This window comes from Gadus chalcogrammus, chromosome 9, assembly GCF_026213295.1.
Source record: "Gadus chalcogrammus isolate NIFS_2021 chromosome 9, NIFS_Gcha_1.0, whole genome shotgun sequence".
Lineage (NCBI taxonomy): Eukaryota > Metazoa > Chordata > Actinopteri > Gadiformes > Gadidae > Gadus > Gadus chalcogrammus.
Window position 1 is genome coordinate 12,340,324 of NC_079420.1, and position 12,500 is coordinate 12,352,823.

General features: G+C 47.6%; 2 protein-coding genes across 2 annotated transcripts in view; both read left to right on the forward strand.

Annotated features, from left to right (window-relative positions):
* The first annotated feature begins 2,267 nt into the window (after window positions 1-2,267).
* LOC130389721 (dual specificity tyrosine-phosphorylation-regulated kinase 4-like) lies at window positions 2,268-7,854 on the forward strand. Its single transcript, XM_056599650.1, has 7 exons — window positions 2,268-2,407; window positions 3,502-3,586; window positions 4,298-4,470; window positions 4,831-4,891; window positions 5,586-5,715; window positions 5,890-6,053; window positions 6,518-7,854. Exons 1-7 carry the CDS (start codon window positions 2,366-2,368, stop codon window positions 6,778-6,780), a joined length of 918 nt encoding a protein of 305 aa, XP_056455625.1. The 5' UTR covers window positions 2,268-2,365; the 3' UTR covers window positions 6,781-7,854.
* A 3,107-nt stretch (window positions 7,855-10,961) lies between these two features.
* LOC130389740 (NADPH oxidase 5-like) overlaps window positions 10,962-12,500 on the forward strand; it is a 10,032-nt gene continuing 8,493 nt past the window's right edge. The window contains exons 1-2 of the mRNA XM_056599676.1: window positions 10,962-11,081; window positions 11,977-12,127. Of these exons, the coding sequence (XP_056455651.1) occupies window positions 10,962-11,081; window positions 11,977-12,127 (271 nt within the window). The remainder of the gene's footprint in view (window positions 11,082-11,976; window positions 12,128-12,500) is intronic.

The window sequence follows — 12,500 nt, forward strand, 5'->3', positions numbered from 1 at the left end:
ACATCTTGATGTCGACATGATGTCATTGTCATCATGTTGTCACCCCAAAGACAACAGGATGTCATCATGAGGTCACCATAAAGACAACATGATGTCCTCATGAGGTCACCATAAAGACAACAGGATGTCATCATGAGGTCACCCTAAAGACCAAATGATGTCATCATAAGGGCACCCCAACGAATAACTGATGTCATCATGTTGTCACACTAAAGACAACATGATGTCATCACTACGTCATATTCGAGAGGTAAAGTAGGTTCCTTTCTAATTGTCTTTCCCTCGCTGTGCGGCCCTGTGAGTTCTTCTTCTTTCTGAAGCGTCCCCTGTTTTCGGTGAGCGCCACCACCAGGAGTTATGGAGAATTGACTGGTGACAGAGCTTAGCGAGATATATATATCATATTATCTCGAATATGTTAATAATATTATCATATTATTAACATATTCGGCGCCAGTTTTTCGATGGACTCACAAGAGGAAGCCACCCACTGTATTCCCTTTTCAAAGATGTCTCAGGGGTTAGGAGGTCCTCTTCGGGGTTAGGAGGTCCTTGTTTCAGGGTTAGGAGGTTCTGTTCACGGGTTAGGAGGTTCCGTATTCAGGGGTAAGTAGGTCCTTTCAGGGGTTAGGAGGACCTGTTCAATAGCTCCCCCAGCAGAACGCCTGCATGAACCCAGCTCTGGCGGCATGTGGGGCTGTGTCCTTCCATGAATAATCCATTGGCTAAACGTATGGCAGTTTGACTCTCAGTCACTTCTAACTAAAACTGCCACCTTCACTCCTGCTGTGTGTGTGTGTGTGTGTGTGTGTGTGTGTGTGTGTGTGTGTGTGTGTGTGGTGTGTGTGGTGTGTGTGTGTGTGTGTGTGTGTGTGTGTGTGTGTGTTTGTGTGTGTTGTTGGCCTCCTAATCATTCATATCTCGTGGATGATGGATTTTGTGAACTGTTCAGTGGACCTTTAAGAGACACTTTGCCTTCTGGTCTCCAGCTTACCGTTAGTTACCTACCGCACTCCAACGGCCCCATGGGGGCCCCCATAGGCCCCCAGGGGCCCGGTGTGAAGGCTCCTCTTACACCGTCTTAACGGGCAAAAAATAACACTGCCCACATTCCCACTACCGCCAGGCGGGTAATTGTTTAAAGAGCTGCGGAGCACTGGCAGCTTAAGCATTGGTAGCTCCTGTTTCAACATGTGAATCACCGTTAGCATGGCGGCTGTTCGCCTGCTCCTGTTAGCCTGCTGCCCTGTTAGCCTTCCCTGTTAGGCCTGCTCCTGTTAGCCTGCTCCCTGTTACCTTGCCCCCTGTTAGCCTGCTCCTGTTAGCCGCTCCCTGTTAGCCTGCTCCCTGTTAGCCTTTTCCCTGTAGCTTTTTTCCTCCCTGTTAGCCTCCCCTGTAGCCTTCCCCCTGTTAGCCTGCTCCCTTTTAGCCTGCTCCCTGTTAGCCTTCCCCTGTTAGCCTCCTTCCTGTAGCCTGCTCCCTGTTTAGCCTGCTCCCTGTTAGCCTTCCCCTGATTAGCCTGCTTCTGTCTAGCTTGGCTCCTGTAGAACACCGAGAAGGAGGTCTGAACACCGCCCTACAGTCAGAATGAGGAGCTCAGGGTTTTGTGTGGAACGAGTTGAGGATGTTGTTCACGGGTGAAAGCCATGGGTCACATGACACATAAGGTCAAATGTCCAAATTAGGTTCACATTCACATTAGGGTAACATACATGTACATGCGGCCGCGATCTTTGAGGTGCAGATTAGAGCTGTGTTTGAAATCGTGGCCCGGTTCACTCACTCACTATTCCCCTATATAGTGTTTATGATATATATAGTGCACTATATAGGGAATGAACAAACTAGAATTCGGACACTACGCCTGAACATTTCTAAACGACAGCATTGCATTGTGGTATACAGGAGTAATATTTAGGGAACATCGTATGGGTCACGCAAATGGTAGGTTATTTATGTCCACTATATTATAGCGAATTACATTAACCACTTAGAATTCGAACACCACTACAAAATGGCGAGCACCCATTAGAGTGCACTATCCGTGACAGGAACGATTTCGAAACACAGTTTATGGCTTGTTCTCAGCACGTACCCCTTGGAGACGAGGGACTGCCCTGTGGAACACGGGGACCTGCTCTGCCTCGAACCTGTACCCACTAACCGCATCTGCGTGTGTCCCAGGGTTAACCTGTACCAACTAACCGCCCCTGCGTGTGTCCCAAGGTGAACCTGTACCCACTAACCTCCCCTGCCCTGTGTCCCAGGGTAAACCTGTATGAGCTGATCAAGAAGAACAACTTCCAGGGCCTTCTCCGTGGCTCTGATCCGGCGCTTTGCCCACTCTCTGTTACGCTGCCTTCAGATGCTCCACGACGAGAAGATCATACACTGTGACCTCAAACCGGTACCCTCCACCCGACTGACACCTCCACCCGACTCACCACCTCCACCCAAATGTCACCTCCACCGACTCACACCTACAACCGACTCACACCTCCAACCAATTGACACCTCCACCCGACTCAACACCTCCACCCGACTCACACCTCCACCCGACTCACACCTCCACCCAGATGTCCACCTCCATCCGACTCACACCTCCAACCGACTCACACATCAAACCGAATGTCACCTCCACCCGACTCACACCTCCACCCGACTCACCCCTCAACCGACTCACACCTCAAACCGAATGTCACCTCACCCGACTCACACATCCAACCGACTCACACCTCCAACCAACTGACACCTCCACCCGACTGACTCCTCCACCCGACTCACACCTCCATCCGACTGACACCTCCACCCAGACCCTCCACCTCCACCCGCACTGTCACCTCCACCCGTCTCACTGCACATGTTACTGTACCTACCTACACCTTCCACCCCTCCACACTGCCAACACTGTGCCATCTCCTTAATATTCACTTATTTAGTACAAGTTAATAATTGAGCACACAACCAGCCTCAGGTGCTGGTAGGGGTTAGACGGGTACAGAGACTGGTCATTAAGGAGCATGGTAGCGGTTAGACAGTACAGAGACAGGTCATTAAGGAGCAGTAGGGGCTAGACAGTACAGACACAGGTCATTAGGAGCAGGTAAGGGTTAGACAGTACAGAGACAGGTCATAAGGAGCAGGTAGGGGTTAGACAGTACAGAGGACAGGTCATTAAGGAGCAGGTAGGGGTCGACAGTATAGAAGACAGTGCTTTGACTATGACCAGACCCCCCACAGAGTAACACATTTCCTGAAATATTGTGTTTGATAATACGGAGATCTGGCCCCCCCCTAGTGGACAGCAGCAGGAGCTACACCAGTACCTGGGGTGCTGCACCAGTAGTATGTGCTACACCAGCAGAGGTGGAGCTACACAGTCGGGTGGTGCTACACCAGTAGGTGGTGACACACCAGTAGGTCGGAGCTACACCAGTAGTTTGGAGCTACACCAGTAGGGGGTGGTGCTGACCTCCTTTGGGTGGTCCTGTGTGTCCCCAGGAAGAACATCCTGCTGTCCCAGCGCTGGCCCCGGGAACATCAAGGTGGTCGACTTCGGCTCCAGCTGGCTATGAGCAGCAGAAAGGTGAGACTGAGGACCTGAGAGAGGCCATCACACCTTGGACTGTATCACCTAAGATGCTGTGTTTTATCTAACTTCAACTTCCTTCAATCTCTCTGTCTGTCTGTCTGTCTGTCTGTCTGTCTGTCTGTCTGTCTGTCTGTCTGTCTGTCTGTCTGTCTGTCTGTCTGTCTGCTGTCTGTCTGTCTGTCTGTCTGTCTGTCGTCGTCCTGTCCTTCTCTCTCTATCCCTCTGTCTCTCTTTCTCTGTGTGTGTGTGTGTGTGTGTGTGTGTGTGTGTGTGTGTGTTGTGTGTGTGTGTGTGTGTGTGTGTGTGTGTGTGTGTGTGTGTGTGTGTGTGTGTGTGTGTGTGTGTGTGTGTGGTGTGTCTCTCTCTCCTCTCTCTCCCTCTCTCCCTCCCTCTCTAAATTCAACTCAATCGATTTATAAGAGCCAACGCTCTCCAGGCTGGGTTCTTAAGCTCTCCAGGCTGGGTTATAAGCTCTCCAGGCTGGGTTATTAAGCTCTCCAGGCTGGGTTCCTAAGCTCTCCAGGCTGGTTCTTAAGCTCTCCAGGCTGGGTTCTTAAGCTCTCCAGGCTGGGTTCTTAAGCTCTCCAGCTGGGTTCTTAAGCTCTCCAGGCTGGGTTCTTAAGCCCTCCAGGCTGGGTTCTTAAGCTCTCCAGGCTGGGTTCTTAAGCTCTCCAGGCTGGGTTCTAACGCTCTCCCTCCCGGCAGTGTACACCTACATTCAGAGCCGGTTCTACCGCTCCCCCGAGGTGATCCTTGGCCAGCCCTACAGCATGGCCATCGACATGTGGAGCCTGGGCTGCATCCTGGCCGAGCTCTACACCGGGGGGCCCCTGTTCCCCGGGGAGAGCGAGGCCGAGCAGATGGCCTGCATCATGGAGGTGACCCCCCCCCACCCACCTGTCCCCCTACCACAGCCGCCCACACAGCATGATGTCACCTTAAAGAGATGATGTCACCTTAGAGAGATGATGATGTTACCTTAAAGACAACATGATGTCACCTTAAAGATGAAGTCACATTAGAGAGATGATGCGTACTTAAAGATATGATGATGTCACCTTAAAGATATGAGGTCACCTTAAAGATATAATGTCAACTTAAAGATATGATGTCATATTAAAGATATAATGTCAACTTAAAGATATGATGTCACCTTAAAGACATCATGAGGTGACCTTCTAGACAGCATGATGTCACATCAGGTCAAGCAAGTCAGATGATCCGTCTCCTCTCTCCAGGTGATGGGCACGCCTCCAGAGGAATTTGTTCAGACTGCCTCAAGGAAAAGGTTGTTCTTCGGTAAGATTGTATGGAAGTTCTCCTGGCAGCAATGCTGGAAGGGGGGTATGTGCTTCCGACTCCAAAGCAGTGTGTGTGTGTGTGTGTGTGTGTGTGTGTGTGTGTGTGTGTGTGTGTGTGTGTGTGTGTGTGTGTGTGTGTGTGTGTGTGTGTGTGTGTGTGTGTGTGTGTGTGTGTGTGTGTGTTTCAGACTCTAAGGGGTTGTGTGTGTGTTTCTGACTAAAGGAGTGTGTGTGTGTGTGTGTATTTCAAAATCTAAGGGAATTTTTGTGTTTCAGACTTTAAGGGAGTGTGTGTTTCAGACTTGAAGGGAATGTGTGTGTGTGTGCTTCAGTAAGGGAGTGTGTCTGTGTTTCAGACTTAAGGGAGTGTGTCTCCGACTCTAAAGGAGTGTGCGTGTGTTTCAGACTCTTAAGGGAGTGTGTTTCAGACTCTAAGGAAGTTTGTGTTAAAGACTCTGAGGGACCGTGTGTTTCAGACTCTTAAGGGAGTGTATCTTTCAGACTTAAGGGAGTGTGTTTCAGACTCTAAGGAAGTTTGTGTTAAAGACTCTGAGGGAGCGTGTGTTTCAGACTCTTAAGGGAGTGAGTTATATCAGACTCTACGGGAGTGTATGTTCCAGACTCTATGAAAGTTTGTGTTTCAGGCTTTAAGGGAGTGTGTGTCCCAGACTCTAAGGGAGTATGTGTTTCAGACTCTAAGGGAAACCCTCGGAGCACTACTAACACTAAGGGGAAGAAGCGGAAGCCAAACTCTAAGGATCTGTCCGCCGTCCTGAAGACCAACGACGCTCTCTTCCTGGACTTCATCAAGCGCTGCCTGGCGTAAGACTCCTCTAAACCCTCACTATGACTCCTACCCTTCTATTACTCGTACCCTTACTACGTCTCTAACCCTTACTCTGACTCTTACAACGCGGTCTAGTGTTCTATACTCTTTGACTCTGGTCTAAAGGGTTGGTGTCTGTTAACCGCAGTGTCGTCCCCCCCCCCCCCCAGCTGGGACCCTGCGACCCGGATGACCCCTGACGAGGGCGTCCAGCACCCCTGGATCATGCAGGGGAACTTCAACCGGGTCCGCCCCCGGCCCCGCGGGGGCGTGGCCGGGCCGCAGACCCCCCCGAGCTGCGGACCGGACCAGAGGCAGAGCGGCCAGCCCCCCGGTTAGATCAATACACCTGATCGCTCCACACTGCACTTATTAATGTTTGATTGACGCTCGTACTGATGACTTCACCTTACTGATTCAGAGAGACCATGACTTCACCTTACTGATTCACCTTAAAGCTATGAGGTCACCTTGAAGCTATGAGGTCACCCTAAAGACAACATGACTTCACCTTAAAGCTATGATGTAACCTTAAAGCCATGAGGTCACCCTAAAGACATGAGGTCACCTTAAAGCTATGATTTCACCTTAAAGCTATGATGTAATCTTAAGGGAAACATGACGTAACCTTAAGGACAACATGATGTAACCTTTTATACGCTACATGTTAGTTCCAGTAGTAGAGTGATGTAGCATGTTGTGCTAAGCACTTTGAGATTCTTGAATATAAAGTGCATTATAAATAAAATGTATTATTATTATTATTATTATTATTAACATGGCTGTTCTCTCTTTTAGCGGACAGGGTTAGCACAGATAGCACCAGCGCTAGCCAGTCGCGGCGGGACAGCTCAGGGTCGCGGGGCACGCTGCCGTCCAGCGAGCGGCTTCGACCTCTGGGGGCGTCGGTCGAGGACGTCGGCGAGGGTGGAGCAAGGGTCTCCACGGGAACCAAGGAGCAAGAAGGAGGAGGGGAGAGGCCCGTGCACATCACCATCCATTCTCAACAGGGAGTGGGCGGAGCCAGAGACGCCTACCGTAGTCTGCCGCCAATCATGTAGGAAGCAAGTGACGGAGCGCCTGGGGGCAGGGCCTTGGGGCAGGGCCTTGGGCAGGGCCTTGGGTGGGGCCTGGGGGCAGGGCAAGGTGTTTTATTTGCATGTCGTTGAGGTGGAGTATATGTTGGATGTGTTTGACTGACACACAGTAGAAAGAGAGAGTGGCTCCACTGCAGTTTGAGTGATGCCACAGATAAAACAATCAAACAAGTCTTTATTAATATCTACATCAATATCTAGCTGCTATTGCTGCTGGCGGTTTAACCGTTGACTTCAAGTCGTTAACAAACACAACTTTTGTTTAGTGTTACTGTTCACAATATCACTGGGATAGGAAATGTTCTATATTCTATATATCTGTACGTCTTCTAGATCTATCAACGAGAGGTCAACTCTGAGGTCTGCTGTACAGTATAAGTGATGAGTACTGTACAGTACAATGCTGAAGACCATGTTGTGTTCACTAGGTTGTACACAAGGTGACAAGGTAATGTGTGGTCTTCTTTATTTATGTCTTTGGCTTTGAGGGCTGAGAGTTTTTTTTACTTTTATGTGTGACAAAGCAATGAAATGATTAATCTTTTGGATTCAATTGAAGACGTTGTTTCGTTACTATTGAAGTTATTAATCATGGAAAGTGTTGCGCTGTGAAGATGAAGTTTAAATGTGATTCTCGGCAGGACGTTCTGCTGTATTTCTACTGCTCCATATTAATGTACATATTGTTACTGGTTACTGGTACTGGTTTTGTTACATCGGTTTCTCTGCGATCCCGGACACTGAAGGGTTAAACGTACCAGTTGGACTCGTGATACTTGAGCTCATTTTTACATTGACTGCATTTTTTATGCGTGTGTTTCATAATTCATTTTGTATGGTTGATGAGGAGAGACAATCCTTGTACTGCTAGTTTGTGCCTTGCAGAGCTGGAATTGCACTTAACTAGTTGAACTAGTGTGTGAACTAGTTGTACTAGTCTGTGAAAACCTGGAGGTAACAGAGTTTGGATTTGTTAGTCTAGGTTAGTCTTACCCTGACCTGCAGCACAATGGTCAAATAAAACTCTTTCATCACATGAGCTTTGTGTGTTTGTACGAGTTTGGTTCTCTAAAGAGATGAAGATAGATACTTTATTTGTCATATAATTTATACATAAATGATATGAGCATATACTGATGATATATATCCTTTATATAATAATTAAACTGCTTTGTCCTGAACAGGGTTATGGTTTAGGGATCTACCCTGAATACTCTCCTACTAGTCCAGATAAAATCAATGTCCGCTCACTTTTAGAAAACATATTTTTGTAAGCAGTTACATAATTTAACAACAAGGTGCCAGCAAGTGGAGAGTGTGATACTTATACTATATAAAACTAAACATCAGCGGAAATAGGAGGAAGATTTGCTGAATACCAACAGGAATACGTTGAGAGGAGAGTTCACCTCATATCGCTGTCATTGGGAGGGGGGTCGGGGCTCTCCCCCCCTGAGGGAGGGAGGGGGGGGGCTCTCTCTCCCACTGAGGGAGGGAGGGGGGAGGTGCTCTCACTCCCAATGAGGGAGACGGGGGGGGGGGGGGGCTGATGGGGGAGTCAGCTGCAGCTGACAGGCGGCAGAGAGAGAGAGGAGGACTATCCACCAGGACGGATCCCAGAGAGAGAGAGAGACCAGGAGGACTTGAGAGACCAGGAGGACTCGAGAGACCAGGAGGACTTCACCCTGCCTGACCGAACCCCAAACAGAGACCTCGAGTGAGGCGTCACCCCGCAACCAGAACCCCAAACCCGGTGGCCTCCACCCCTCAACCGGTAAGCGCTGGTTCTGGTCTTCTGTCCGTCTGTTTGTTTGTTTGTTTGTTTGTTTGTTTGTTTGTCTCTTTGTTTGTAGGAAGGTAGGGAGGTAGATAGGTAGGGAGGTAGGAAGGTTGGGAGGTCGGGAGGTAGGAAGGTAGGAAGGTTGGGAGGTAGGCAGGTAGGTAGGTAGGAAGGTCGGGAGATAGGAAGGTAGGAAGGTCGGGAGGTAGGAAGGTCGGGAGGTAGAGAGGTAGGAAGGTAGGAAGGTAGAGAGGTAGGGAGATAGAGAGGTAGAATGCTATAGATAGGGTTCAAGGTCCAGGCCTCGTGGCAAACTGGCTGAGGAGGAAGATGAACTGGTCCCACTGGCTGAGGAGGAAGATGAACTGGTCCCACTGGCTGAGGAGGAAGATGAACTGGTCCCACTGGCTGAGGAGGAAGATGAACTGGTCCCACTGGCTGAGGAGGAAGATGAACTGGTCCCACTGGCTGAGGAGGAAGATGAACTTGTCCCACTGGTAGAGGAGGAAGATGAATTGGTCCCACTGGCTGAGGAGGAAGATGAACTGGTCCCACTGGCAGACGAGGAAGATGAACCGGTCCCACTGGCTGAGGAGGAAGATGAACTGGTCCCACTGGCTGAGGAGGAAGATGAACTGGTCCCACTGGCTGAGGAGGAAGATGAACTTGTCCACTGGTAGAGGAGGAAGATGAATTGGTCCCACTGGCTGAGGAGGAAGATGAACTGGTCCCACTGGCAGACGAGGAAGATGAACCGGTCCCACTGGCTGCTGGGAGGTTGAACACAAGAGGCTGAACTTTGCTCATAACTATTAGGTTTTTATTTTTATTACGTTGAAGTGAGTGGGCTATGATGATGATGATGATGATGATGATGATGAGGATTACGATCTGATTCAAACATAAAATATAAAGCAATGTTTCAGTCAAACAGAAAATAAGCCCAGAAGTAGTGAGGACATGTTGGACAGGATAGTTCCTCTATTTCTTTCGATGGCGTTGGTTCTGACATCCTTCTGACAGTAACTGCTAACTATGGGGTGGTAGTAATAATAATAATATATAAAAGATGTTTTTTTTACAGCACTGTTCTCAGTACTCAAGGACGCTTTACAAAAAGGAATACATACAGACAATACAGACACTCAAAAAAAAAGGCAGATAAACAACACTACAACAATAGACAACACATTAAGAGAGAGAGAGAGAGAGAGAGAGAGAGAGAGAGAGAGAGAGAGAGAGAGAGAGAGAGAGAGAGAGAGAGAGAGAGAGAGAGAGAGAGAGAGAGAGAGAGAGAGAGAGAGAGAGAGAGAGAGAGAGAGAGAGAGAGGGAGGAAGATAGCGAATATGATTTGTCAAATGTTGTAGGTGCTCCTGAAAAGATGGGATTTAATTTGACCTTTTAACGAAAGGAGTGTATCAGAGTTTCGGATTGCCAGAGGGAGGGAGTTCCAGAGGGTAGACGATGGCGAAGGCTCTGTCCCCCAGGGTACTTGGTCCTGGTGATGGGATTGAGAAGGTTGGCATCGGCGGAGCGTAGGCGACTTGGGGGCTGGAGGAGCTCGGTTAGGTATGAGGTTGCAAGATTGTTTAGGGCTTTGTAGGTGGTGAGTAGGATCTTGAAATTGATGCGTTGTTTTATGGGAAGCCAATGAAGTTGACGGAGGATGAGAGTGATGTGTTCTCTGGAGGGGGAGTGAGTAACAGCAGAGACAGCAGAGTTTTGAACATCAGTGAAGGAAACTCTGTTTCATTATCTTATTGATTGTTCAGCTGATTCAGTCTCTCACTCTTATATCTTGCCTGGTCTGAGAGTGGTGTCGTACCAGGTGTGGTTAGGCCATGGCGTAAACGGATCAGTTCAGATCAGGAGATAGATTCAAAATTCCATGTGGTGCGTTGATGCCTTTCTATGTGTCACGGTATTTGGCTGTATTAACGTTATGTATTACGATACTTTACCGCACTTGCGGTATTTTCCCGTGTTGTCATCCTGGTCCTCTCTAATCACCATGCCAACGTCTCCGTGACAACGCAGCATGTCGATGAATGGGATACCTTCTGTGGTTCTCAGCTGGTGATGAAGGCAGGCGATAATGAGACCAGTCTCCTAGCAACCCAAAAGACCATCCTTTCATCGCAGTCCTTTTTGTCTTAGGTTGTTGATAATGTAAGGTTATTATTCCTGACACAGAAACTTACTTTAAACCTTCATGGGAATGTTTATTTTGATACATTAGTTGATGCCTCAAATACGCAAGTGAACATGATAAAAATATAAATGGGACATATTCAATATGGATAATGGTGTGTCTATGTGGATTAGTGTAACCTGGTTTTATGGAATGTGCCCGGGACAGGCAGGATGAGTCTGGACGAGGACACGCGCTGGCTGGAGTGGGTCACCAAACAGTTTGAGGCCATCGCTGGAGAGGATAAGGAGATCGACCTCGAGGAGTTCAAGACCGCGCTCAAGGTCAAAGAGGTCAGACGCACCTTCACTAGTTCACTAGTACACTAGATCACTGTCGTACTAGTTCACTATCCTACTAGTTCAATATCCTACTAGTTCACTAGTTCAATATCCTACTGGTTCACTAGTTCACTATCCTTCTCACTATCCTAGTCACTATCCTACTCACTATCCTATTATCCTACTAGTTCCCTAGTTCACTATCCTACTAGTTCACTAGCAGTGTTCCCCAAAAAAAAATTCTGCTGACCCATTTTTTTTCAATTACAAACAATCTCGACCCAATTCACAATAGGCCATAACTGTAAAATCGTGAAGAACAAATTTGTGCATAAAGGAACATTCCTGAACATTTTTACTGCCAATTCAGCATCGCCTTATACACAAAAAAAAAAAACAGCCATTTCGAAGAGATTGAAAGGTTGAAAGTTATTTAAAATGATAATTTGTAAAAAATAATTAAATAATAATATTCTTAATTTTATCTTTTTATTTTATTTATTTGGTGACCCAATTCAAATCTCCCCGACCCACATGTGGGTCGCGACCAAGTCTTTGGGAAAGACTGGTCTAGTTCACTATACTAATAGTTCACAAGTTCAGTATCCTACCTGTTTACTAGTTCAATATCCTACTAGTTCACTAGTTCACTATCCTACTCACTATCCTAATCACTATCCTACTATCCTACTAGTTCACTAGTTCCCTATCCTACTAGTTCACTATACTATACAAACAATACACAATCAATATACAATTAATAAGCAATCAATTAATTAACAAACAATTAATATTCAAAATTCAATCAACATCTACATAATAATTCTGATTAATATCCATTTCACTATATAATTATAATGATTATTATTCATAGCTTCATGATGATGATGATGGTTCTCCCTGTCAGTCGTTCTTTGCCGAGCGGTTCTTCGCTCTGTTCGACTCCGACGGGAGCAGCTCCATCAGTCTGGACGAGCTGCTGGGCGCGCTCAACCTGCTGATCCATGGCAGCGAGGCCGACAAGCTGAGGTTCCTCTTCCAGGTCTACGACGTGGATGGTGAGACCACCACACACACACACACACACATGTTATGGTTCTATGTGTAATGGTTCTGTCGGATGCTTCTGTGTGATGCTTCTGTGTGTGATGCTTCTGTGTGATGGTTCTGTGTGTGATGGTTCTATGCATCATGGTTCTATTTATCATGGTTCTATGTGATGGTTCTCTGTGTGATGGTTCTGTGTTATGGTTCTGCGTGATGGTTCTGTGTGTGATGGTTCTGTGTGTTGGTTCTGTGTGTGATGGTTCTGTGTGATGGTTCTCTGTGTGATTGTTCTATGTGTTATGCTTCTATGTGTGATGGGTATATGTGATGGTTCTGTGTGGTGGTTCTATGCGGTGGTTCTATGTATCATGGTTCTGTGCGATG